The 27,915-nt window shown below is 48.0% G+C and overlaps 1 protein-coding gene across 2 annotated transcripts in view; it reads right to left on the minus strand.

Moving 5' to 3' along the window:
• Nucleotides 1-370: 370 nt before the first annotated feature.
• LOC148543475 (butyrophilin subfamily 2 member A2-like) overlaps nt 371-27,915 on the minus strand; it is a 50,506-nt gene continuing 22,961 nt past the window's right edge. For both annotated transcript variants that reach the window (XM_088480762.1, XM_088444534.1), the window contains exons 2-8: nt 16,435-16,788; nt 14,165-14,443; nt 11,059-11,175; nt 9,861-9,881; nt 9,429-9,449; nt 2,035-2,061; nt 371-1,274 (exon numbers count right to left, since the gene is read on the minus strand). In XM_088480762.1, the coding sequence (XP_088336888.1) occupies nt 691-1,274; nt 2,035-2,061; nt 9,429-9,449; nt 9,861-9,881; nt 11,059-11,175; nt 14,165-14,443; nt 16,435-16,788 (1,403 nt within the window). In that variant the 3' untranslated portion in view covers nt 371-690. The remainder of the gene's footprint in view (nt 1,275-2,034; nt 2,062-9,428; nt 9,450-9,860; nt 9,882-11,058; nt 11,176-14,164; nt 14,444-16,434; nt 16,789-27,915) is intronic.

Genomic DNA, 27,915 nt, shown 5'->3' on the forward strand with positions numbered 1-27,915 from the left:
AGGCAGTGTGGGGGGCCGTATAACTGTGGAGAAGGCTGAGTATTGTGGAGCAGAGTATAAAGAGGTGAATAAGGCACACTTTAGCACATTTCTTGCTGTGATATTATCCTTTCCTGTATTGGGTGAAGATAAATAACCCTATTACTAGTGAGCTTTTCTCACATTGCCAGAACACCCCATAAAGAGCTACTGTATGAATGTGTGTCTGCATCTAAAGCAGAATAATTATATAAATAGCCTCTCATATAGTGACAGAATGCAATGATCAAATATCTGTAACTTCTCCTTCAGCTACAAAGGGACAACTGAATAGAAGTAAAACTTTTTTAATTAAAAAACAAAACTTTATTATAATAAATATTGACCAACGAATCAGCTCACCCCTATCTGTACTAGAGATGCCGCTTCAGCTACACAGCACCGTTTAGTATCATAGTCTGTCGTGGTGCGTAAATCATGTCTCCAAATGTCTCTTTTCAGCCCTTTTATAAACTTTCACTTATAATAATCTTTCCAGTCTAGTGTAGTCCTGTGTTGTGTTTAATCTTCTGCTCTAGGGCAGATCCATTGGTAAGAGCAGAATGTGGCATTAACGCCGAGTCATTGTAAGAGAATCATTTGGGAATGTTAAATCAGATACTGCAATATTACTAAACTGCTACCCAAATACCTTCTCTTTATCCACACGGTCTATGTCAGGATATTTATCTTTCGGTCAGTATCTTCTTCAACCTCTGTCTGCCAACTGCCGCTCTTTAAGGTCACTTCCCCTCCATTTTTGCCCAGCCAGAAAAAGGGTAGGACAGTTTCTCTTTCCTGTGCCACATCATTGAATGTATATAGTTCATCCCAGTTCCGAGGGTCATAAAAGGTAATCGTACGAGGGCCTGATAGATTCAGATAGATCCCGACCACCGGCAGTGCGCCCTCAGCCACTACCAGAGTACTCTCCGGATTGTCCAGGGCTTTCATTGCTTCCGTAAATCGGGAAATACACCAGATGTGCTCCTGGGGGCGGAACATGTAAGCGTGGCCTTTCCTTTGCACCTGCGGGGTGGCGACACCGACGGCCCACTCAACGCCACCCCCCAGCTCCACTTCCCAATAATGGCAACCAGAGGAAAAGGGAGGGAGACCAAGGCAACAGCGCTCAGTCTCAAAACGGGCGTTACATGGAGAAGCCGGGGCCGCGGGAGGCCGGTTCGTGAGCGTAAGAAAGTCGTCGGTGACAGAGAGCTCCGGATGGGCCGTCTCAGGAGACAACGTGATGTTCTCTGAGGGAGAAAGGGAATAGGTCAGCTGGATGTTTTGAGAAAAACATGGCGATATGTGGTGGCGGACTGTGGGGGAAGGGTGCAGAGAAATTTCTCTAACCAAAAAGTTAGAGCACTTTTTCATTTAATATGTTACTCTCTGTAACCACAAAACTCTTTTAACTAATGCTGGGTACACCCTTAACGATGTGTACCCAGCTGATGTGTCGCGCGGCGGGTCCCGGCATCGGCAACTGCGTACACACTTGTTTGGTGGACAGGGCGGCCATGAGCCCCTCTCCAGAGCTGCCCCTCAACATTGCAGAACTTATATTTTTTACATTTATTTCGGAACACCTATTTTCGCCCAAGTTCTACATCCTGAAGTTGAAGGAAATGACCTTGGAACTTTACTTAGAAAATCGTATAAAGTATTTTATACAGTAGTAACTTTTCAAGGACACATCAGTTTTTTCTTTATTGAACTTGAACTTTACACCATGTGATTTTTTTTGTCAACTTTAACCTCCCGTTTTGCGCTTTACGGTGGTTACATTTTCTATATTCCTATAGGCATCCTAATGTAATAAAATGGCTAACTAATAAACAACCCACAATCCCACTGAAGAAACTTGCCATATCTATCTGCAGAGGTCCAAGTGAAACGCTTAAGGTACTTTAAGATGCATTTAGCATAGTTTCACTGTATGCCACATTTATCATGTTACCATCTCTCCCAGCTTTCCCGGGATATTAAAGGGGATAAATGTAGAAAATTTACCTGGACTCATGACAGCTTGTCTCCAATCTAAAACGAAAATAGACAGACAATGGATTATATACGTACCATTCACCCAAACAGGCAAACAGTAGATTATATACGTACCATTCTCCCAAACAGGCAAACAATAGATTATATACGTACCATTCATCCAAACAGACAGACAAAAGATTATATACGTACCATTCACCCAAACAGGCAAACAATAGATTACATACGTACCATTCTCCCAAACAGGCAAACAATAGATTATATACGTACCATTCACCCAAACAGGCAAACAATAGATTATATACGTACCATTCTCCCAAACAGGCAAACAATAGATTATATACGTACCATTCACCCAAACAGGCAAACAATAGATTACATACGTACAATTCTCCCAAACAGGCAAACAATAGATTATATACGTACCATTCACCCAAACAGGCAAACAATAGATTATATACGTACCATTCTCCCAAACAGGCAAACAATAGATTATATACGTACCATTCATCCAAACAGGAAGACAATAGATTATATACGTACCATTCACCCAAACAGGCAAACAATAGATTACATACGTACCATTCTCCCAAACAGGCAAACAATAGATTATATACGTACCATTCACCCAAACAGGCAAACAATAGATTATATACGTACCATTCACCCAAACAGGCAAACAATAGATTAGATGCGTACCATTCACCCAAACAGGAAGACAATAGATTATATACGTACCATTCACCCAAACAGACAGACAATAGATTATAAGCGTACCATTCACCCAAACAGACAGACAATAGATTATATGCGTACCATTCATCCAAACAGACAGACAATAGATTATATACGTACCATTCACCCAAACAGACAGACAATAGATTATATGCGTACCATTCATCCAAACAGGCAGACAATGGATTATATACGTACCATTCACCCAAACAGACAGACAATAGATTATATACGTACCATTCACCCAAACAGGCAGACAATAGATTATATACGTACCATTCACCCAAACAGGCAGACAATAGATTATATGCGTACCATTCACCCAAACAGACAGACAATAGATTATATGCGTACCATTCATCCAAACAGACAGGCAATAGATTATATACGTACCATTCACCCAAACAGGCAAACAATAGATTATATACGTACCATTCACCCAAACAATAGATTATATGCGTACCATTCACCCAAACAATAGATTATATGCGTACCATTCACCCAAACAGGCAGATAATGGATTATATGCGTACCATTCACCCAAACAGGCAGACAATGTATTATATGCGTACCATTCACCCAAACAGGCAGACAATGTATTATATGCGTACCATTCACCCAAACAGACAGACAATGGATTATATACGTACCATTCATCCAAACAGACAGACAATAGATTATATACGTACCATTCACCAAAACAGACAGACAATAGATTATATGCGTACCATTCACCCAAACAGGCAGACAATAGATTATATACGTACCATTCACCCAAACAATAGATTATATACGTACCATTCACCCAAACAGGCAGACAATGGATTATATGCGTACCATTCACCCAAACAATAGATGATATGCGTACCATTCACCCAAACAGACAGACAATAGATTATATGCGTACCATTCACCCAAACAATAGATTATATACGTACCATTCACCCAAACAATAGATTATATGCGTACCATTCACCCAAACAGGCAAACAATAGATGATATGCGTACCATTCACCCAAACAGGCAAACAATAGATTATATGCGTACCATTCACCCAAACAGGCAGACAATAGATTATATACGTACCATTCACCCAAACAGGCAGACAATAGATTATATACGTACCATTCACCCAAACAGGCAAACAATAGATTATATACGTACCATTCACCAAAACAGACAGACAATAGATTATATACGTACCATTCACCCAAACAGGCAAACAATAGATTATATACGTACCATTCACCAAAACAGACAGACAATAGATTATGGCCCTCATTCAGAGCCACTCGCTAGCGGCAGTACGCTCGTTCCGAGCGATGTTCGCACATCTGCGCATGCATACGGTTTTTAGTACGCATGCGCGAACCAGTTAGTGCGGCCAAAAATCATTTGTACGCAATATAGCGAGTGCCTGCTATTTTGAGTGACAGAATGAGGCGTATGTGGGTGGTAACAGGGGAAGGTGCTTGAAAACGGGGAGTGGAGATCCGATCGCAGGCGTGCTTAAAGGTCAAAACGGGCGTTTTATGGGTGTGCATAATTAATACAGCAGCGTCAATGACCACGTCACTTGGTTTTTTTAAACTCAGAACTGCTCGCAAAATAGCGGTTGAAAAAACCAACCACAAGAATAGCGAGCAGTTCATATCCTGTTCGATGTACTCGATTAATCTAATAAATAGCGGACATGACGTATGGTGCGAGCGGCCAGGGGGCGTTTTTATCAAATAAACGAGCGTATGTTTTGCTCGCTCGTTCAGACTTAGAGGTGTGAACAGACTGCAATGTGCGAACGGATCATTTGCATAGCCGCCCCTTGTTTTTGAACGAACAAACGCAAATAGCGAACGGCTCTGAATGAGGGCCTATATGCGTACCATTCACCCAAACAGGCAGACAATAGATTATATACGTACCATTCACCCAAACAGACAGACAATAGATTATATGGGTACCATTCACCCAAACAGACAGGCAATAGATTATATACGTACCATTCACCCAAACAGGCAAACAATAGATTATATGCGTACCATTCACCCAAACAGAGAGACAATAGATTATATGGGTACCATTCATCCAAACAGACAGGCAATAGATTATATACGTACCATTCACCCAAACAGGCAAACAATAGATGATATGCGTACCATTCACCCAAACAGGCAGACAATAGATTATATACGTACCATTCACCCAAACAATAGATTATGGCCCTCATTCAGAGCCGTACGCTCTGAGCAGAGCGCACGCTCTGAATGAGGGCCGCCCTCCATAATTATGGAGCGTCCTCCTGGACGCTCGTATAGCTGTGGGTCACCACCCACAGCCTATACGAGCGTGCAGTTTGATGGCCGCGATGGTCGTGACCATCGCGACCATCGAAACTGCGAGCCGGAGCCTGCGGTTGAGGTTTTCAACCGCAAGCTCCGGAGTGATTTTGGCTCTATCAGAGCAAAAATCACTCCCTTTGACATCACTAGTGATGTCAGTGGGCCGGCTTCTGAAGGTAGGCGTTCCCTTGGGAACGCCCCCGTCAGGGAGGCACGCCCACCAAAGGGGGCGTGCTGTCAATCAACATCGACAGCACGCCCCCTTTGATCAGACACAACGAGCGAAGGAAAGTCCTTCGCTCGTCGCGTCTGGCGCACGCGCACGACGGAGCTCCCGCCATCGTGCGCATGCGCAGTGCACAACATCGACCCACTTGCGAGTGGACAGCCGCTCGCGAGTGGGTCTGAATCAGGGCCTATATGCGTACTATTCACCCAAACAATAGATTATGGCCCTCATTCAGAGCCGCTCGCTATCTGCGGTCGTTCGTTTTCTAAAAAGGGGTGGCTATTCAAATGAACCGTTCGCACTTTGCGGTCTGTTCACGCCTCTAAGTCTGAACGAGCGAGCAAAACATGCGAACGTAAATTTGAAAAATACGCCCCCTGGCCGCTCGCACCATACGTCATGTCCGCTATTTATTAGATTAATCGAGTACATCGACCAGAGTATGAACTGCTCGCTATTCTTGTGGTTGGTTTTTTCAACCACTATTTTGCGAGCAGTTCTGACTATTAAACAACCAAGTGACGTTGTCAATGACGCTGCTGGATTAATTATGCACTCCCTTAAAACGCCCGTTTTGACCTTTAAGCACGCTTGCGATCGGATTTCCACTCCCCGTTTTCAAGCACCTTCCCCTGTTACCACCCACATACGCCTCATTCTGTCACTCAAATTATCAGGCATTCGCTATTTTGCGAGCACATGAATTTCGACCGCACTGACTGGTTCGCGCATGCGTATAACGATCCGTACGCATGCGCAGTTGGGCAAACATCGCTCGGAGCAAACGAGCTGCCGCTTACGAGTGGCTCTGAATCAGGCCCTATATGCGTACCATTCACCCAAACAGGCAGACAATGGATTATATACGTACCATTCACCCAAACAATAGATTATATACGTACCATTCACCCAAACAATAGATGATATGCGTACTATTCACCCAAACAATAGATGATATGCGTACCATTCACCAAAACAGGCAGACAATAGATTATATGAGTACCATTCACCAAAACAGACAGACAATAGATTATATGAGTACCATTCACCCAAACAGACAGACAATAGATTATATACGTACCATTCACCCAAACAGGCAGACAATAGATTATGGGCCTAATTCAGACACGCTCGCGAGCGCAGGACGCTCGCAAGCGGGTCGATGGTGCCCGAATGCGCATGCGCACGACGGAGGGAGCTCCATCGTAGGCATGCGCGAGACCCGGCGAGCGACGAGGAAGCCGTCGCTCGGGGTCTCACAACAAAGGGGACCACCCACAGCTATAGCGAGCGTCCATGATGATGGTCGCGATGGTCAAAGACCATCGCGACCATCGGGCTTGCGACGAGACCCTGCGGTAGGGTCTCGCTGCCGCAAGCCCAGGAGTGATTTTGGCTCTATCAGAGCCAAAGTCACTCCCACTGACATCACTACTGATGTCAGTGGGGCCGGACTCAGACGGTAGGCGTTCCCATGGGAACGCCTCCGTCTGGCCGCCACTCCCCCGGCACGCCCACCAAAGGGGGCATGCTGTCAGTCACCATCGACAGCACGCCCCCTTTGGTGCGAGACCCCGAGCGACGTATTTCTCGTTGCTCGCCGGGTCTCGCGCATGCGCACGACGGAGCTCCCTCCGTCATGCGCATGCGCAGTCTAAAAACATCGACCCGCTAGCGAGTGAACTTTGCTCGCGAGCGGGTCTGAATGACCCCCTATATACGTACCATTCACCCAAACAGGCAGACAATGGATTATACGTACCATTCACCCAAACAGGCAGACAATGGATTAAGGCCCTGATTCAGACCCACTCGCGAGCGGCTGTCCGCTCGCAAGTGGGTCGATGTTCTGCACTGAGCATGCGCACGACGGAGGGAGCTCCGTCGTGCGCATGCGCCAGACGTGACGAGCGAAGGAAAGTCCTTCGCTCGTTGTGTCTGATCAAAGGGGGCGTGCTGTCGATGTTGATTGACAGCACGCCCCCTTTGGTGGGCGTGCCGGGGGCGTGCCTCCCTGACGGGGGCGTTCCCACGGGAACGCCTACCGTCAGAAGCCGGCCCACTGACATCATTAGTGATGTCAGTGGGAGTGATTTTTGCTCTGATAGAGCCAAAATCACTCCGGAGCTTGCGGTTGAAAACCTCAACCGCAGGCTCCGGCTCGCAGTTTCGATGGTCGCGATGGTCACGACCATCGCGGCCATCAAACTGCACGCTCGTATAGGCTGTGGGTGGTGACCCACAGCTATACGAGCGTCCAGGAGGACGCTCCATTTTTATGGAGGGCGGCCCTCATTCAGAGCGTGCGCTCTGCTCAGAGCGTATGGCTCTGAATGAGGGCCTATATACGTACCATTCACCCAAACAGGCAGACAATGGATTATATACGTACCATTCACCCAAACAGGCAGACAATGGATTATATACGTACCATTCACTCAAACAGGCAGACAATGGATTATATACGTACCATTCACCCAAACAGGCAGACAATAGATTATATATACGTACCATTCACCCAAACAATGGATTATATACGTACCATTCACCCAAACAGGCAGACAATGGATTATGGGCCTGATTCAGCTTGGATCGCAAGTCTGCGGTCGCATGCACCCGGTCGATGTTGACGTTCTGCACGTGTACGCACCGCATTGCGCGTGAGCGAACCGGCCACTGCGATTGTGAAAGCGGACGGAGAGCCATCGAGAACTGAATGACAGAAAGTGCCATTTGGGAGTGAACAGGGGGGAGGGGGGGGGGGTTGGTCGACGAAACACAGGCGTGCCAGTGCGTATGAATGCCGTTGCAGGGGCATGCATAAATTATCCACTGTGATGCCATACACAGCCTGAGTACTCATTGCGTGCGATGAGGTTAGCAATTCCTGAGTAAGGTCAGAGCTTGTGCAAGTGTGTGTGAGGCTGCGATGGTACTCCATGTTACCGATGGTTTCACAGTCCTGCTAAACATTACGCATGTAAGGTAAGGTGGGCGTCCCTATGTGGTGCTGCAACGGCATAGCGATCGCAATGGATTAGCATACTATCGCAGTGATACTGCGTGTGTAATCGGAGCCTCCCGCACCGATTACGCATTTAATATTGGGAACCAAATGGGGCCTGTTTGACACCTACATTTGAAAACACAGAACCAGGTTAGGTAGTACACGTTTTAGTGACTCATTGAGCATATGCAGTATACAGAAAGATCAGAGCGCAAATTGAAGCACAATACAGTTTTACCGCATGTTCTGCGACATAAGCTCTCTGGGAAAATAAACTATACACGTTTTTTGGACAGTCCCTACTTTTTTTTTTTTTGTTAACAGTGTTGCTAAATTTCACCTTTTTGTTGCCAATGAGGTCTCTGTTGGTTGTGACATCACTGAGGCATGAGACACTGTGCCTGATTCAGACCCACTCGCGAGCGCTATGCGCTCGCAAGCAGGTCGATGGTGGCCCATGCGCACGACGGAGCCGGCTCCGTCGTGCGCATGCGCGAGACCCGTATAGCGACGGGCACCCCGTCGCTCCGGGTCTCGTACCAAAGGGGGCGTGCTGTCGATGTTGAGTGACAGCATGCCCCCTTTGGTGGGCGGGCCGGGGGCGTGGCTGCTCAGATGGAGGCGTTCCCATGGAAACGCCTACCGTCTGGGGCCGGTCCCACTGACATCACAAGTGATGTCAGTGGGAGAGATTCCGGCTCTGTTAGAGCCGAAAGCACTCTGGGGCTTGCGGCAACGAGACCCTACCACAAGGGTCTCGTCGCAAGCCAGATGGTCGCGATGGTATTGACCATCGCGACCATCTTCCTGGCCGCTCGCTATAGCTGTGGGTGGTCACCCACAGCTATGCGAGCGGCCAGGAGGCCGCTCTAAAAAACCAGAGGGCCGGCCCTGATTCAGAGCGAGCGCTCTGTCAGAGCGTCCTGCTCTGAATCAGGCCCTCTGTGTACCTCCCTGATATCCCAAGCTCTGGGGAATTGATTGCCTGAACATTGGTACATGCCTATACTGTGTGCAGAAAGCCTGGGCGCCCTAAATGGCCTCTAAAAATGTCACAGACAGTTATATGTGTTATATGGGTTTTTTGACTTACCCACTTGAGAGGACAGAAAACCTGCCATGATAACAGAGACAACATAAGACATTCATAATATAAACATCCGTTCATCAGTGGCTATATCAGATTGGTGTAATATACAGTATATTATATAAAGCACACACAAGTGATATTATATATGAATAAACTAATATATTATAAATAATATTTATATAAACAATGAGCTATGATGTCATCACTGCATCATTTGTCAGGATAACATGTATGTGTGTAAGGATAAGGAGTAATATTATTTATTGGTTTATTATTATGGATATTACAAGTCGCCATGGATTTCTGTGACTCGTATAAGAGCATTCTGCCTACAGCCTTGTGTCATTACATGGACAAAAATTACCCAGTGATATCTGATAACCATATAATGTACAGTAGGGATTGTGTGATCCCATATATTGGCTGACAACTCACCAATTTTTTTCTGGAGCACCACTAGAAGAGAGGAAGGAGGGGGGGGGGGAACAGGATTTAGACAAATTCCAAACAGTTACCAAACATTTCATTTTCACTTTTCATAACAGCAATATTCTAGCAACAATGGGGCGGATGGAGCTACAGCCCCAGGCCTCCACAGAAAAATAGGCCCGTCGTCATGGAAGCATGATAATGACCAGCCTCCTAGCTGGCCACACAGTCAGCCATAAATAATAAGTGTTAAAATAGTTTTTATAGTTTTCTCACACAATTATGCGATTTTTGAATTTGTATGTATTTACGGAGACATTGGGGCGGAGACTGTAGGGGTGCACACGCCCACGTGGCTCTGGCCACACCCACACTGCACTGGTCATACCCACGTGGCACTGGTCACACCCACACATCTCTGGTCACACCCACACATCACTGGTCATACTCATGTGGCACTGGTCACACCCACACTGCATTGGCCACACCCACACATCTCTGGTCACACCCACACAGCACTGGTCACACCTCCTTCCCTTCTCAGTATAGGCCTTGAACATTTTTAGCCCCAGGTCGGTCAGTGTAGCTCTTAATCTGGTCCTGCCTAAAGCTGGGTACCTCAGACCTCACTAAAAGTCCTCAGTCATGCAGGAAGTGATCCGGACCCTCAGCCAAAAGGAATAAAATGATGGGTCTCATCAGGGGGGAGATGTATCAAACCTTAGAGGTAGAGGTTTCCGGAAAAATAAAGTGGAGAAGTTGCCCATGGCAACAGTCAGCATCTAGTTATCATTTATCTAGCACCTCATTTATTTTTACACTTTTTTCAAATATGTTAATATGTTTTGGACATCAGGAGAACCAATGGGGTTTTTAAATCCAAATTTTGGGTTTTGGATAGTAAAACTTACATGATTTTAGCTGTTTTTGAAAACTTTTTTTTTTTTTTTTAAATCCAGATCCAAAACCAAAACATGTCTCTAGTTCATATAGTTTGGCGAACTCTCCTACCTGTAACTTGCACATATTAGCACTCATGCAGAGCAGGATTTAAAGATGATCCCCCCCACACAAAATGCATCTTTCAACGTCACGTGTGCTAAAAATTCTTACGCATCCGCACTTATGCCGACTAAGACGCTTTTTGGGCTTACTACTGCTAGCGCTAAGGGGGGACAGGACCCTCATAACTCTCCACTCCCACCTTCCATTGTCAGATGTTTCTTGATGTAATAAGCCGCCATCGCTGCCCCTACAATCACTAGCGCCAGGGTGAAGAGGAAGGCGTAGGCCCACGATGAGACACGAGGGAACATGTCCGCTGTGGAGAGAAATAAACAGTCATTGGTCAGAACACCAAAGCATCACTGCTGTTAGATTGGATAGGAGTTTGAACATTGGTCAAACGTTTGTAAATACAAATAGATTCTATGTTCCTTTGCCAATTAATATTTTCTTAATCTATTTAAAGCTACTAGCGTGATGGTTAGATGACATGTCTTGCCGGGCTAAGGTAAAAATGAAAGATCAGCAGCAATTAGGTCAGCATCCAGGGGCCAAATTATTTTTAATAATGAAAGCGTGCTCCAGATAATAATATGCCATTTAGGGGCCTAATCATTAACACTAAAATAACGTTTTTAAGACATTTTCCTTAAATAACGTTATTTTGGTATTCATGTAGCCACTAAGCACAGGAGATATCACAGATATCTCCTTGCTAAGTCCCCCTGCGTTAATTTCCACACTCCCCATACATTAGTACATTAGTATTAGTACATTAGTATGGGGATATTAGTACATTAGTATGGGGATGTGGAAATTATGGTATTCGTCAAATTCCGAAAATTATAAATTTTCGGAATTTGATGCAGTTACTATTCGCCACTGTGAGGTGGCGAATAGCAGGTGAAACTTACCTGTGTCAGCGTGTGCAGGTCCCCCGACGAGTCCCTCCGGCGCTCTGCTCCGTCCTCAGGCTCCGGAGGCTGGTCGGACATATGTGCTCCCCAGCAGAGCACAAGAAAGTTTAGAAAAAGAAAAAAAAAATTTTTTTTTTCCTAATCTGTCATGTGGTCTGCTGGGAAACCATATGACAGACCAGCAGGACGGAGCCGGAGGCTGCTGCGCGGACAGGTAAGTCGGGGGGGGGGGGGAGGTGAGCGGAGGGGGGTGGGGGGGATCGGGGGGGGGGTACAAAACTTAACGCATCTGTAGGCAGTGCTGCGCATGCGCTGGTTTTACAGATGTAACACTGTTTCCAGACGCGATAAGGTAGTGTAGAGAGGGAAAAGTATCTATTTCCCGAAAAGCTGTCATCGCACAAATGACAGCTTTTCGGAATAGATACTTATGGAGAGGTGGAATGATGAATTCCACCTATAATTAGCTAGAACTCCATGCGAGTTCTAAAGCTAATTATCTCCAGAGAATTTTTAGGTTTAATGAATAGGCCCCTAAGTCCCTACACCCTTCTCACCTCACTAATAACATCCCTCCGTTAGAGAGACTTCAACACTTTTAGTCCTGATGTTGACAAATGGGAGCAGGTGACCTTCATATTGCACCGCGGAAGGGGCCATTGTCCCTCTCCAGGGGCGAGATGCACTAACATCTCGCAACACTTACCGCAGGACACCGCCTCCCTGCTGATCGCATATGCACTAACATATGTGATCAGTAGCACAAAGGACAGCTCTTCCGATAAGAGCTGCCCTTTGCGATCTGCCCTGCGCCGTGGGCTTCCGGGTTTATGACCCGGGAGTCCATCTGCGCATTGGCAGAGTGACGCGACGGCCGCGGGGCATGCTGGAAGGGATCCGATCGGATCCCTCATAGCAGCGCGATGCGGTAGAAGCCCATAGGCTTCTATAGGGCAATGCCAGCAATAGCTGGCGTTACCCACCGCATCGGAGACCCGGCGGTCACCCCTTCGTGCAACGAAAAATGCGGTAAAACCCCGGAAATGGGGTTTTTAACGCATTTTTCGTTTAGTGCATCATCTGTGTCTGGGTCCACTAATAAAATGCTCAAAATTGTTGGCATGTAGCCTAGTCCATTATTATATTGTACACCCAGACAACTAGCAATGTAATGCGGGCATCTACAGTATGTAGCCCCATATAAGTTACTGTAGCTGTAGTCAGCATGAACAAAGCCCTCACCCACTTCTCTACCATTGTACATCTCTGACCTCATCTCCCTTCACTCTCCTGTCCGCCCTCTTCGTTCCACAAATGCACGCCGCCCCTCATGCCAACTAATTACTTCCTCCCACTCTCGCCTCCAAGATTTTGCCCGTGCTGCTCCTCACCTTTGGATCTCTCTCCCTCTCCCATCAGACTCTCCCCCTCTCTACAATCATTCAAACGGGCTCTCAAGACCCCACTACTTCATCAAAGCCTTCCAGCTATCATTCTAACTCCCTGCTACATACGCCTTCCTCCCCATCTACCCCATCTGTGTCTCACCTATTTGTCTGCCCCTCCCCTTTAGAATGTAAGATCTTACGAGCAGGGCCCTCTACCCTCTTGTGCTTCTCCTTCTCTACTTTCATCTACTTCTTACTCCCCACTAGGGCACCTAACACTTGGTTGCTTATCTGGGTGTTATGATCACTAAATGTAGCAATATATATTATCCATGTCCTTGTATTGCATTGTATTGTAAGTCGTAGACACCTATTTGTTTATGTACTGTGTAAGGCGCTGCGGAACACTTGTGGCGCCATATAAATAAATAATAATAATGAACAATGTCACACAACATGTATTGTATATTCAGGCCACATAGCAGCATAACAAGCCAAATTTAGGGGTCTATGTATTAAGCCTTTTTGAGAGATAAAGTGGATGTAGGTAAAGTACCAATCAATCAGCTCCTAACTGTAATTTTTCAAACACAGCCTGACTGCACAGGAGCTGACTGGATGGTACTTTATCTCTCAGGCTCTTAGTACATCTATCCCATAATCATGAGATAGGAAAGGCTGAATTGTGGTTATCAGGCTTATTATTATCATTAACATCTGTCCCTGCCCCATTGGATCTTACAGTCTATGGGCCTTCCATCCTATGATTGGGGCATAGCCTATGTGGCTTACACAATCTGTGTCTCTCCTGCTTTTGTGGAAACACAAAGCCTATAGTTTCCTCTTCTACAACATCTTCAGAGGCGCCCTACATTCTGCGTCTGGTTTATGCTGCTAGACCTGCATGTCGTACATCTGCCCATTGCCCAGTCCCGCATGGAGAAAACAGGGGGATTTGTCAGCGGCTACTGACCTGGAACACAACCCAGGAGTTACACACCTGCAAGTGTCATATAAAGTCCAAACTCTTTCCCCGTCACTGGGTGCCTCGCGGCTCCGTACAACTGCCCGGCATTGGGGTCTTTTAGTAGAATCCTGCTCTCTAACTGAAAGAGGCCATTGCTCTGGTTGTGGATGCTCTCTGAAATATCGGTGATGACGGGGACACCATCCACTCTCCAATGCATCTGCGGCCATGGAAACCAGTCACTGGTGACAAAGGAGACCATGATGGCACCGTCTTCCAGGGAGACCGCCAGGGTAGGCAGGGAACCGCTACCTGCAAAACACACATTGTTGACCCTTGTTAATAAATGTACAGGTGTAAAACACAGGGGGAGATGTATTAAGCCATGGCGATAGATAAAAATGAGAGAGATACAGGACCTCATTCAGAGTCGGTTGTTGCGGCCGCACGGTCGTATGCCACCGATGTTCGCTAAACTGCGCATGCGTAAAGTTCGCAATGCGCGTGCGCAAACTAGCCGCTACGATCAGAAATTTCTCTCTCCTTGAACACAGCCAGGTCGGTAGTTTGAGTGACAGATTGAGGCGTTTGTGGGTGGTAACAGGGGAAGGTGCTTGAAAACGGGGGAGTGGAGATCCGAATGCAGGCGTGCCAAATTATGCGAACGGTGTTTTATGGGAGTGCATACGCTTTATGCGAGTGCATAATTAAGAAAGTAGCGTCATGGCACATGTGACATGGGAGTTTTGATCACTGACATGATCGTAGAGCTTAAGAGAGGGTATGGTCAACCTTAAGCTCTACGACCAGTTCCGATGGTTCCCGATGCTCGCGATTAATCCTTATATGGCCGGAGATGACGTGTAATGCGTACGAGATGGGGGCGTATTTTTTGTGTTCCGACCGCTTCCTCCCCTTGGTCGGCCAGCTAACGATCCGAACTTAGGGACGCAACATGCGAGTGCATCACTTGCATATCCGGACCCTTTTCCAGTACGACGACCGACCCTGAATGAGGTCCACAGTACCAACCAATCAGCTTCTATGTGTCATTTTCCTAGCACAGCCTGTAACATGCCCGAAGCTGATTGGCTGTTCTATCTACTTTATCTCTCTCAATGGTGAAAAATGTATATAACACATGTAACTGTGACAAGGATGATGGACTCCCCTCAGCTCTACGCCCCATAGCAGCTGCACCTCCTGCACCTATGGTAGTTACGCCCCTGATTCCAGGTATCCCCTACATCATCATATACTGTATCAGCCAACGTATCTGACATAAAACCACCAGACAAAGCCCTATTCCTATCTTGATCCCGTTTGAACATCTGCATTCTTACATTTCCTCTGTTGCTACAAATGGCTGCATATCTGTGTTCCTCATCATTACCCCTACCATGTGTTCCTAGTCATTACCCCTACCGTCCCCCCTCGCATTCTCAGCGCTGCTAAGTGCTACGTGTCTCTGTTGGTGGCTCTCCTTATTCCAGTTAATTAGTTTCATCTTTCCTAATGACAAATGGATCTCCTTGTAATCAGGGCCCATAATCCTGTCAGAGGTTTGGCTGCTGATGTTATATCACTCAGTCATTAAGTTCCTAATGGACCCGGTATATGGGAGTGGAATCGGGTATCTGTAGAGTGCGTTCACTGGATTAATAATGTATTATTATTATAAATATTTGGGTTTCTTGTGCAATTGCTGTTGCTGTAGCATAGGAGGGATCGTCATTATGATGTATTAGGGCTTATTCTCAATCGGGGCGCAAAGTGGCTGTAATTGTGGTAAGCCGTGGAAGCCGGACTTACTACCCTATCCTAATGCGATTATTCTTACAGCTCCAAGCGTGGAGCAGCTCCGCTCGCTGTTTTTCCGCCCACAGCTGCCACCGTCATTGCGTAAATTCCCTTCTGAGCATGCGCAGTTTGCTAATACGCGCTACTTGCGGCCGTATACGGAGCTGCCTCACACCCAGCATCTGGCCCATTATGTGCAATCTGCTGGAAAGGGAAATGTGAATATTTTAGTAGAGGCGTTGAGGAGAGTCAGAAAATAGATTAATGAAGAACATTGGTCAGTAACCGGCAGCTCCCCAGCTCCTGTTGAACTACAAGTCCTAGCATGCCCAGTCAGCTAAAGCATGCCAAACTGAACGGACTGATAGGCATACAGCTTTCTTTTCACACTTGCTTTTGTTATATAAAATGAAACGCGAGCCAAACGGATTGGTTGCTAGGGGTAACAGCACATTTGTGCACACTGCACCATGTTATTACTGTCTGCCTGGTGCTAAACTGACCTATGACGATGAGCTCTGTGACGGCTTCCTCATATTGTCCAGGATTGCTGATGTTCTCCACCAAACAGTGATAGGTGTCTGCATCGGAGAGACTGATGTTGTGCAGTATCAGCGTCAGGTCTCCAGCGTTGGTTTTGCCCTGGAGAGACGCCCTTCCGCTGTACTCCGCGCTCTGCTGATCTCTCTCCTCCTTCCCATTCTTCAGCAGGAGGACCGTTGAGTGAAAGCGGGTACGAAACCAGTGCACCATGAGCCCAGTAAGTCCAAGAGGAGGTGAGAGAGTGCAGTGCAGAAAAGCATCTGATCCCACTTCTGCCACCAGTGTCGTATCCTGTGTTTCCACCTGAAACCTACCTAGAGGAGAGAAAGAGAGAAAACTGTTATTGAGACAAAGAATGTCATGAAACACCAGCAGTCTGTGCACTAGTGTATGCATGTGTTTTTTGCAATCACACAAGTGTGCATGTCTACAATGTATGTAGGCCATACTTACTCTCACACAAGGTGCGGGAGGCTGGGGTGGATCTCCCGCATCCCGCCCACTTCTTTGCAAGGTGGGCAGGATGGGGAGATAATACCGGGAATCATGGGTCTGTATGAAGGGAGTGGGGCTAAAATTATGCAAATTGCATTGTTTTAGCCCTTCCCTACCCCTACAGACCTGCAATTTTCAGCATTTTGCCGTGCTGGGGCGGGGCCTAATGGCATTAGAGCCCAGCCCAACCACCACAGTGGTCAGCAGCATCTCCTCTCCAAGCTTCTCCTGACGAAGGGCCTGATTCAGAGGTACACGCAGTGGCGGTGCGTCTGTAGTCAGAGTCGCGGCTGTGATCATATGCAAAAGATACTTTCAGCCCGTCCCTGAATGAGCAAGCACTGAGACGCCCACTTTCAGTGTCTCTGCACCTATAGCAGGTGCAGTTTCTCTGTCTGAACAAGGCCTCTGTGGCTGCAGCTCTGTGCCGGAGAAAACAGCTACTTTCACAGACACGCCCATAACAGTTATTCCCTTTAGGCCACCTCCTAGTCACCCGTCACTGTCACCCAATTTGTGATACCATCTCTCTCCAGAACTTCTTTTGCGTGCACAGTTGCAAATATCGACATTACGTGCAGTTAGCACACACTTGTGAATAAGGCCCAAAGTCGTCAAGTATGATGTAGTAAGCAGGGCTAATGCTTTCATGCATCAGATTAGTATATAATCAATAGTCACTAACATGGACGGACTGGGGCTGTAGATCAGATGGCATTGCCCGCCGTAGGGGCACGCTCACGTAAATGGGGCATGGCCTCGGCTCACATTGCATGGTTAAATCTCATTAGGGCATGCCGCGAGTCACGGGGGCCTGGCCTCACAGCACGCCCCCGCCTCTCTCAGTATCCCGGCTGAGCAGTGCGCCCCCGCCTCTCTCAGTATCCCGGCTGAGCAGCGCACCCCCGCCTCTTTCAGTATCCCGGCTGAGCAGCACGCCCCCGCCTCTCTCAGTATCCCGGCTGACCAGTGCGCCCTCGCCTCTTTCAGTATCCCGGCTGAGCAGCGCACCCCCGCCTCTTTCAGTATCCCGGCTGAGCAGCGCGCCCCCGCCTCTCTCAGTATCCCGGCTGAGCAGCGCGCCCACGCCTCTCTCAGTATCCCGGCTGAGCAGCGCGCCCACGCCTCTCTCAGTATCCCGGCTGACCAGTGCGCCCACGCCTCTCTCAGTATCCCGGCTGAGCAGTGCGTCCCCGCCTCTCTCAGTATCCCGGCTGAGCAGTGCGCCCCAGCCTCTCTCAGTATCCCGGCTGAGCAGTGCGCCCACGCCTCTCTCAGTATCCCGGCTGAGCAGTGCGCCCCAGCCTCTCTCAGTATCCCGGCTGAGCAGTGCGCCCACGCCTCTCTCAGTATCCTGGCTGAGCAGTGCGCCCACGCCTCTCTCAGTATCCCGGCTGAGCAGTGCGCCCACGCCTCTCTCAGTATCCCGGCTGAGCAGTGCGCCCACGCCTCTCTCAGTATCCCGGCTGAGCAGTGCGCCCACGCCTCTCTCAGTATCCCGGCTGACCAGTGCGTCCCCGCCTCTCTCAGTATCCCGGCTGAGCAGTGCGCCCCAGCCTCTCTCAGTATCCCGGCTGAGCAGTGCGCCCACGCCTCTCTCAGTATCCCGGCTGAGCAGTGCGCCCACGCTTCTCTCAGTATCCTGGCTGAGCTAATTTTTTGTGTTTTTTTTTATATTTAGTTTTACATGATTATAGTGAATTTTTATTTTGCATGTTAAGCAGGAGGATTAGGGATAGCGCAGGTTAATTTATCAGAACACACCAGCGCAGGGGGCAAATGCAGGATTTTTAGGGGGGTTTCCATATTATATATACATATAGAAAATGCACAAATCCACAGCACTCACCATTCCTAGATTTTGTATGTGACCACATTGTTTAAATAGAAATCACAGGGGCTCTGCACTCACCATAATAACTAACAATAATATTCAACAGTGCGCTTTTGGTTCTTGAATTGATCAATGCATTTAAGCTTGCAGCCCCCGTCAAGGGACCCCACTTTACTGCAAGTCCCTACTCTATTGCTCAGAATTATAACATGGAAATAGCTATCGCATTAGTGTTATACTCATAGTATGCTGCTATCTGGTTTAAAGCTAAAAGCAACTTTTGCTTTTAAGGTGAGACAGTCGCTAAGCACACCTGTTGCAAAGCACCTAGGAAAACAGCTGATATAAGATTGATTAGATAGCTTAAAAGGGGTGCATGAGAAAATGTGATCACAAAAACATGAATTAAAAAAATGAATCAAATAAACAAAATTCACGAATCCACGGCACTCACCATTCCAAGATTTGGGGTGCAACATGGTATGTGACCACATTGTTTAAATAGAAATCACAGGGGCTCTGCACTCATATATAATCAGTGGCAAACGCAGGATTTTGAAAGGGGGGTTTCCAAATAATTGGTTACAGATTCAATGACAAAATCGTCTAACCAGAATAAACCTGCAACATAATATTTATTAGGTTATGCCAGCTGTATGTTACTCTGGGGGGAGGGGGGAGGATTCCTCCCATTCCCTACCCCCTTGGAATAACATACAGCAGACCTATGGCATAATATAATAAATATTATCCCCCCCACCGCAAATACACGGAGCAGTCAAAATGTAATGGTAATACACATTATCCCCTCCTGGATGCCCCGCCGCCCCACCTCTTCTCCACCTCCTCCTCCTCCCCCCCCCCCTATACATACAGCAGTCAAAAATGGCATCTTTCTAAAAATATTACTCCCAGAAACCCCCCAACCCCCCCCGCCCGCAAGACCCCCGGCGCTCCGCTGACATACAGCAGTACTGTATGACTCATCAGGCTTAATCAATAAATATTATCCCCCCCGGCGGGCGGGGCGGCACCCGGCCACTTACTTCTTGCGGCTGACAGTGGATTACACAGCGCGCCGCTGGCAGCTGTGACACAGTGTCCAGGGCGGGCGGCAGGAGAGGCGCTGAGTCATGCGACATCACTGCCTGGGAACTGACTGGGAGAAGCTTGCGCGCTGCAGCTCCCCCTACAGCCAGCCCAGGCAGTGTCAGTCTGAAAAAAAAATAAATAGAGATTTTGTTCAGCGCTGCTCGCTGGGTCGGGTAGGGGGGGGGGGGTTTCTAGGTACCCGGAAACCCCCCCTGCGTGCGCGGGTGATAATATATATACATATATGTGAGATACACCCCCATTCACATAATACTTCACATACTTCAGCTCTTCCATGTGTCACTCCAGCACCCTCCCTTGCCATTCCAGCCCACATTCATGTGTCAATGCAGCCCAACCATGCCACTGCAGCGACCCCCCATGTGTCACTCCTGCCACCCCCCTACCCTGAGTTATCTCAACAGCCCCACTCTGCCCCCATAAGCATGAAAGCATGCATCATCCTTCAGGCTCTCAGGCTGCCCCCCCTTCCCACTGGCTCTCAGGCAATAGTGCAACTTATGCTGTGCCCCCTGTAGTTGTCCCCATATGTGCCCCCTGTAGTTGTGCCCCTTATGCAGTGCCCCCTGTTGTTTTCCCTCTTATCCAGTGCCCCCTGTAGTTTTGCCCCATATGCAGGGTCCCCTAAAGTAGTGCCCCATATGCATGGCCCCCTAAAGGAGTGCCCCCTAAAGTAGTGCCCCATATGCAGGGCCCCCTAAATAGTGCCCCCTAAAGTAGTGCCCCATATGCAGGGCCCCCTAAATAGTGCCCCATATGCAGGGCCCCCTAAAGTAGTGCCCCATATGCAGGGCCCCCTAAAGTAGTGCCCCTTATACTAAACCAACACCAAATTATGAGAGTATGGTTTTGGAAACAAAATGAAAACATGGGTGGCTGTCTCATAGCTAATATCTATAAGCTTTGAAAATATATCCTAATTAGATTTTGATGATTATACTACAAACATATGCTTAGGGGGACTAATACAGGATGGTTACGGGATGTCGGCATTCAGGATCCCAGTGTTCAAAATCCCAACGGCAGCATCCCAACAGGGTTTGGATACCGACACCTGTCGGGTGGTATAATAACCCTCCCCCTTTCCTTGCCCTAACCCTCCCTTACCGGTGCCTAAACCTAACCTCACCCCTAGTGCCTAACCCTCACCTGCCCCAAACAGAATCCTAAACCTAACCTCCTCCTCCCTGCACCCTAAACCTAACCATCCCCCTCCCCTTAACCCTAAACCTAACCATCCCCCTCCCCTTAACCCTAAACCTAACCATCCCCCTCCCCTTAACCCTAAACATAACCCTCCCCCTCCCCGTACCCTAAACGTAACCCTCCCCCTGGTGCCTAAAACCTCCCCCTAATGCCGCTACTTACCTTAGGGATTCTGGCAGCCAGGATGGGAGGAGGGTTAGGCTACTGGAAGGGGGTGTTAGGCACCACCGAGGGGAGTTTAGGGTTAGGCACTCCCCCCTGGGAGGGTTAGGTTTAGGATGCAGGAAGGTTAGGCACCACTAAGGGAGGGTTATTGTTAGAGGGGGGACAGGGGAGGGTTAGGGTACTTACCAGCCCCAGTCAGGATGTAGAACCTTCGGTCTTCTGGCGTCTGTATTTCATCTGGTGGCTAATCATCCGCGGGCATTACATACCGATTCCCTTATTTGGAATAGCTGTCCTTTGCGTTTTTAACTGCAAATATTCATGCATTGGTGGTAATAAGTGTTACTATGCATGCGACCAGTGGCGGGATACATTGCATTCAAAATTCCATATGTGATGAATCCGGCCCTTAGTAATTATGTAAAATTAATTAATACTGTTTTAATAATATCTTTCAGTATTATGGAGCGTACACACGGTCAGATTTGTCAGACTTGTCAGATTTGTCAGATGAACGACTGAACGATTAAACGATTTGAACGATTTGGACGATTTGACCAAAGTTTTGAACGATTGAACGATTTTTTACTGCATTAAAATGAATGGAATCGTCCAAGTCTGACTGCAAACCCATCAGATGTCAGATATCGTTATCTGACAAACGGGAACGCGCATCGTTGATCGTCCATCGTTCAGGCATGTCAGATATGAACGATTTTCCTTCAGATATGAACGACTGAACTATTTTTAAATCGTTATCGTCCATATCTGAAGAAAAAATCTGATCGTGTGTATGCACCATTACATTGGTATTTTTGGAATTTTTAATAGAAGATCTTACATAATCTGGGTTCTTCTAATGTTTCCAGATGGTATCCTAGGTGCCCCATTGCTTGGCTTGGGATACTGGAATTTGTTTTATAGTGGTTCTCAAACCAGTTTGTTGAATAGACTGTAAAGATTGCGAATTTTTGATAACAAAAAGGTACAAGCTAAACGTAAGTAAACAGGTTTATACATGTTAGAGCTCGTTTGTGTTTAAAGTAGGGATGTGCAGGCTCGGATAGGTTCGAGTTTGCACGTGGAGTTCGGATTTTTCCCTCCAAAAAAACGGAACTCAGAACGAGGCAAAACGTCATCTTACATGGACGAACATCATCATTCCTGGACAAAAGACCAGGAATGATGATGTTCGTCCATGTAAGATGACGTTTTGCCTCGTTCTGAGTTCCGTTTTTTTGGAGGGAAAAATCCGAACTCCACGTGCAAACTCGAACCTATCCGAGCCTGCACATCCCTAGTTTAAAGCTGAATTACCACCTGAAGTGTAAACATTTCTTCTATAGTTTGTTTGCTGAAAGCACTAAGGGCTCTATTTACTACAATCCGCATATTGAATGCAGATTGTAGTGTGATATTAACAACTGAATTTGCATTGCGAATTCAGGCAATATCACAGGGATTTACTACAAATCCCTTGCAGGGACAGAGCTTGCGATAAAGCTCTGTCCCTGCGAATCCCCTTTGGAGCCTTATCACGGTATTTTCTGCGAAAATACCGTGACAAAGTGCCCGCGCATGCGCCGACTGGCCGCCGCTGCTATACCCCCGGTGCTAAGCCCTGCCCCCCACGATCGCGGACCCCCCGCGACCCCCCTCTCCCTTAATTACACTTACCTGCATGATCCGGGCCTCCGGTGATGTTCTCCATGCCTCCAGTCAGGTGATCTCCCATACTGCACTGGGACCCGATCACCTGATGACCGGGCAGCAGTGCACCATATGGGAGACCAGTTGATCGGAGGGGAGACATCACCATAGGCCCTGTCACCGGTCCCTGGAGTCAGGTAAGTAATATTTTTTTTTACCAATTTTTTTTTGCAGTGATCAGCTGTGTGGTCTGTTTAGACCACACAGCTGATCACTGGGACCGACTCCCGGCTCTGCTCTGCCCGTTAGAGCAGAGCAGGAGTCCGGTAACCGGGGGACACCCTGGATAACGCTACCTCCAGGTGGCGTTATTATCACAGGGCTTTCCCCGATATTTTTTCACATTTTATTTTTAGTAACTCTGGTCGGATCACATTTCCCATTGCAAGTATGGGAAATGCGATCTGCTTACTAAAAATAAGTGATACTTAGGGGTTGGAGTAGAATTTTACGAATTCTACTCCAATTGCCCTGTAATAACTATAGGTGATACTAAAATAATGTGAAAAGGGTGTGAAAACACCCCTTTTCACTTTATTTTAGTCAACATAATGTTAATAAATAGAGCCCTAAAGGAGTAACAACTGGGAAGTTGCAGTACCTCAGGGGCCTATTCATCATAGCTAAAAACTCTCTGGAGGTAATTAGGCTTAGAACTTGCATGGAGTTCTACCTAATTACCGGAGGAATTTATCATTCCTCCTCCCCATAACTATCTATTCCGAAAGGCTGTTATCTTTGCGATGACAGCTGTTCGGGAAATAGATACTTTTGCCTGCCTGCTCTACCTTACCGCAGCTGGAATCCGTGCTGCGCATGCGCTGTTCCGTTCACAAAAGCAGGGCATGCGCAGCACTGCTTACAGCTGCGGTAATTCTGTGTCCACCCCCCGATCTCCCCCCTTCACTTACCTGGCCGGCTGTAGCTGCCGACCCCGACCTCCCTCCCGGCCCCAGTCTGCAGCAGACAGCTCGGACAGGCAGAGGAGGCTGAAGATTTATTTATTTTTTTAAAACTTTATTTTGTTCTCACAGCCGCAATGCCAGGAGAACACAGAGCAGAGCCGGAGCCTAGGAAGGGACCAGAGCGACGGAGGGAGCCGGGGGGAGGACCTGCCCAGCTGACACAGGTAAGTATAACCAGCTATACGCCACCTGAGAGTGACGTATAGTAACACCATCAAATTCCGAAAATACATCATTTTCGGAATTTGATGAATAGCATAATTTCCATATCCCCATACTAATGTACTAATGTATGGGGAGTGTGGACATTAATGCAGGGGGACTTAACCAGGAGATATCAGTGATATCTCCTGTGTTAAGTGTCTTCATGAATACTAAAATAATGGTAATTAAGGAAAATGTCCTTAAAACCATTATTTTAGAGTTGATGAATAGGCCCCACAGTATGGTAAACAGAGCACAGTCCAATTAAATAAGGAACCATAGTAGGCAATCTTATATATATGTAAAATTCATTGGTCTCAGGGGCATATCTATAATGGGTGCGGGGAACACGGGCCCCTGGGTCCAGGGGGGCCCCCGCACCGCACACCCTGCACCCATAATATTACTTACCTCTCCGGAGTCCCATGTCGGTGGGGCCGTCCAGCCCTGTAAAACGACTGGAAAATGGCCGCGGTGGCCATTTTCACGTCGTTTGCGCAGTACAGGGAAAATGGCCGCGGTGGCCATTTTCCCGGTGAACTGTGCATACACTAGAGACTCTGGGCAGACTCTAGTGCCCAGAGTCTATAACTCCGGCGCTGGCCGCGCACAGCTCAGTGCGCTACCGGCCACCTGGCGGAGAGGAGGGGGCTCGTGTCGGAGACTGCACACGGGCCCCCTCCTCTCTAGAAACACCCCTGATTGGTCTGTTTGTTTGTCTGTCCAGTTATGCATTCGGACACCCCTGCACTGATTGGGATGAAACTAACGCGACGTGGTCCAGTTGGATCCTGGACAGGTTTTAGGGGGCTTAGGGTCCTGGTCGGACCTCCCTTTGGTGTATGCTGGGCAGAACTATGACCCAGGGAGCCTGTTCTGAGCCTTCCACTGGATGGATTTGGATGAAAATTTCACAGAGGGGGTGGCAATTGGTCTGAGATGCCAAGCTTAATACCTTGAAGATTTAAACCCGGGCAACGCTGGGTACTTCACCTAGTTGCTAATAAACGACATACACAGAAGATGGCACCTGTGGTGCAGTGCTCCATATGAGGAATTAAGAGAGGGATGTGGCAAGTGGGGGTAGGAATACACTGAGAGATTAGCTGGTATCAGGTTTAAGGACGTGGGGGAGCAGTGACTGAGCTGGGCTGGAAGTACCATGAGGACCGGGGGGGATGGAGAGTCACACTTTATGAATGGAAGCAGAGGAGTTCCCCAGGATACTCCTAATATCCTAATATCTAGAAGACAGAGGAGAAGAATGCATTTCGGGTCCTTTGGGACCTGGGGAATAAGCGCCTGGGAGACTAGGGTAATGATCGACTTCAAAAACAGTTTGAATCTGGGACAGCTCCGCCAGACAGGCAGAAAGAACCCATGCTGGCCGTAATTCCTCCAGGAGGCATCCGATACATCTCGGTACATACCATGAAGCCAGGCTGGGACATATTATATAGCATTAAAGTATTTGTAAGTGTTTTCTTTGATAGGGACTTTGATATAGGACTAAGAAATAGCTTTAAATATGTCCGCCCATTGCTCCTGGTCTAACAGCTCTCCCAAACCACATTGCCAATGAGTTTAGAAGGATCCTCTCTGCACCAGCGATGGGGAGATGAGGTTTATGGAGAGCAGATATGAGACATTTGGAAGAGTGACCACAGAGGCAAAGGCTTCAACCTCCGAAACTGGTCTGCATGGAAGGAGAGATTCCATGGATTGGAAAAATGTCTGTTCTGCACTTGGTTACTGGTGGGACTGCTCAGTAATTAACCCAGGACAGTCCTTCAGGTACCTGTCCGGGGGGGAAGGCCCCATCCTTTGGGAGAGAGTTTAGGAGTAAATAGCCTCTTGCCTTGTGGGGAGAGAACCAGGGAGGATACGGGCTACCTAACAGCAGGATGACGGGGAAAGGGGAGTTAGATTAGTCAATTCATTACAATGTGACCATATGGCCATGAAGTGGAGAAGTAATGGATGTGAGCGGGCTACTGAGGGTCTAAGGTGTGGGGTAACCAGAGCAGGGGGTAAGGAAGGAAGGAAGGGGGGGGGAATTTTGCCCGGGTCAAAAGAGAAAAAATCAGATAACAAAAAGAAAGAAACAACAGCGCTCTAACTATCTATGTAGACATACAGCAAGTGAGCTCTATGAGGTAGAGAAGTAATTAGACGAGAAGATCCACAGGAATCGGTATGTAATGCCGGCAGATGTATTGCCGACGGACTAAATACTGACGCTGGAAGCCCGAACTGTTAGGATCCCGACTGGGGCTGGTAAATACCCTAACTTCCCCCCGCCCAACCCTCAGTGGTGCCTAACCTTAACCTACCCCCGGTGATACCTAACCAACCCTTCCCGCACCCTAAAGCTAACCCTCCCGGGGAAGTGCCTAACCCTAGCCCCCTCTTTCCCTAGCCTAACACTAACCCTTCCCAGGGGGTACCTAACCCTAAGTCCCCCCGGGGATGCCTAAAACCACACAGTATTTAAGTGTAGTGCAGACAGCAGTGATAGCGGTCTTCCCTACACAGAAACAAACACACAGCAGCCAGCGGCAGCTGTGTGTTTGTTATAGCAGCCAATGAGAGTCAGACAGACTCTCACTGGCTGCTGCGTCCACGGAGGGAGCCGGCTGGAGCTCACTCATGAGCTCCGCCTTCCGGCTCCCCCCGCAGCGGGTGATGGGAGAGACGTCATGACGTCTCTCCCATAGTACGGGAGCAGGGATTCAGGTAAGTTGTGTTTTTTTTTTGTGGGTGTGTAAGGGGCACTGACGCTGCATAGGGGGGCGCTACTGGGGGCACTGTATAGGGGGGGCGCTACTGGGGAACTGGATAGGGAGGTCTGCTATTGGAGGCAATGCATAGGGGGGACTACTACTGGACTACTGTATAGGGGGGACTACTACTGGAGGCAATGCATAAGGGGGCCCAAAGCATATTCTTGCACCTGAGCCCACCACTCTCTAGTTCCGCCACTGTGATGAAGATAAGCCGTTATCTGCATTGTATATATTAATGGCTTGCCATGCGTTCTTCAATTTCAAACCGAATGATTTTCACTCTTCAAACCACAAATTCAGCCATCACTGTTGAACCCAAATAGAACCGACCCGAAAATGAGGATCAAACTGCATACAAATTCAAGGCCCTCAAATTGCGCAAACTGGATAAAATATTGAAACTACCATACTCCTGGCAATCTGCATAGTAGAAGGCACAGCACTGATATCAGGTGCTGTATTCTGCTGTCTAACAAGAATGAAAGTGAGTGATCCACAGGAGAGGCAAAGATTTAGGGCCTGATTCAGACTTGGGAATAGAGGGCCTCATTCAGACCCACTCACAAGCGGCTGTCCGCTCACAAGTGGGTCGAGGGTGTGCACTGCGCATGCGCACGACGGAGGGAGCTCCGTCGTGCGCATGCGCCAGACGCGACGAGCGAAGGACTTTCCTTCGCTCGTTGTGTCTGATCAAAGGGGGCGTGCTGTCGATGTTGATTGACAGCACGCCCCCTTTGGTGGGCGTGCCGGGGGTGTGCCTGCCAGACGGAGGCGTTCCCAAGGGAACGCCTACCGTCAGAAGCCGGCCCCACTGACATCACTAGTGATGTCAGTGGGAGTGATTTTGGCTCTGATAGAGTCAAAATCACTCCAGGGCTTGTGGTCGAAAACCCCGACCACAGGCTTCTGGTCGCACTGGCGATGGTCAAGACCATCGCGACCATCATCCTGCACGCTCGTATG

This window comes from Taudactylus pleione, unplaced genomic scaffold (genome assembly GCF_031769625.1).
Source record: "Taudactylus pleione unplaced genomic scaffold, aTauple2 ptg000001l, whole genome shotgun sequence".
NCBI classification, from domain to species: Eukaryota; Metazoa; Chordata; class Amphibia; order Anura; family Myobatrachidae; genus Taudactylus; species Taudactylus pleione.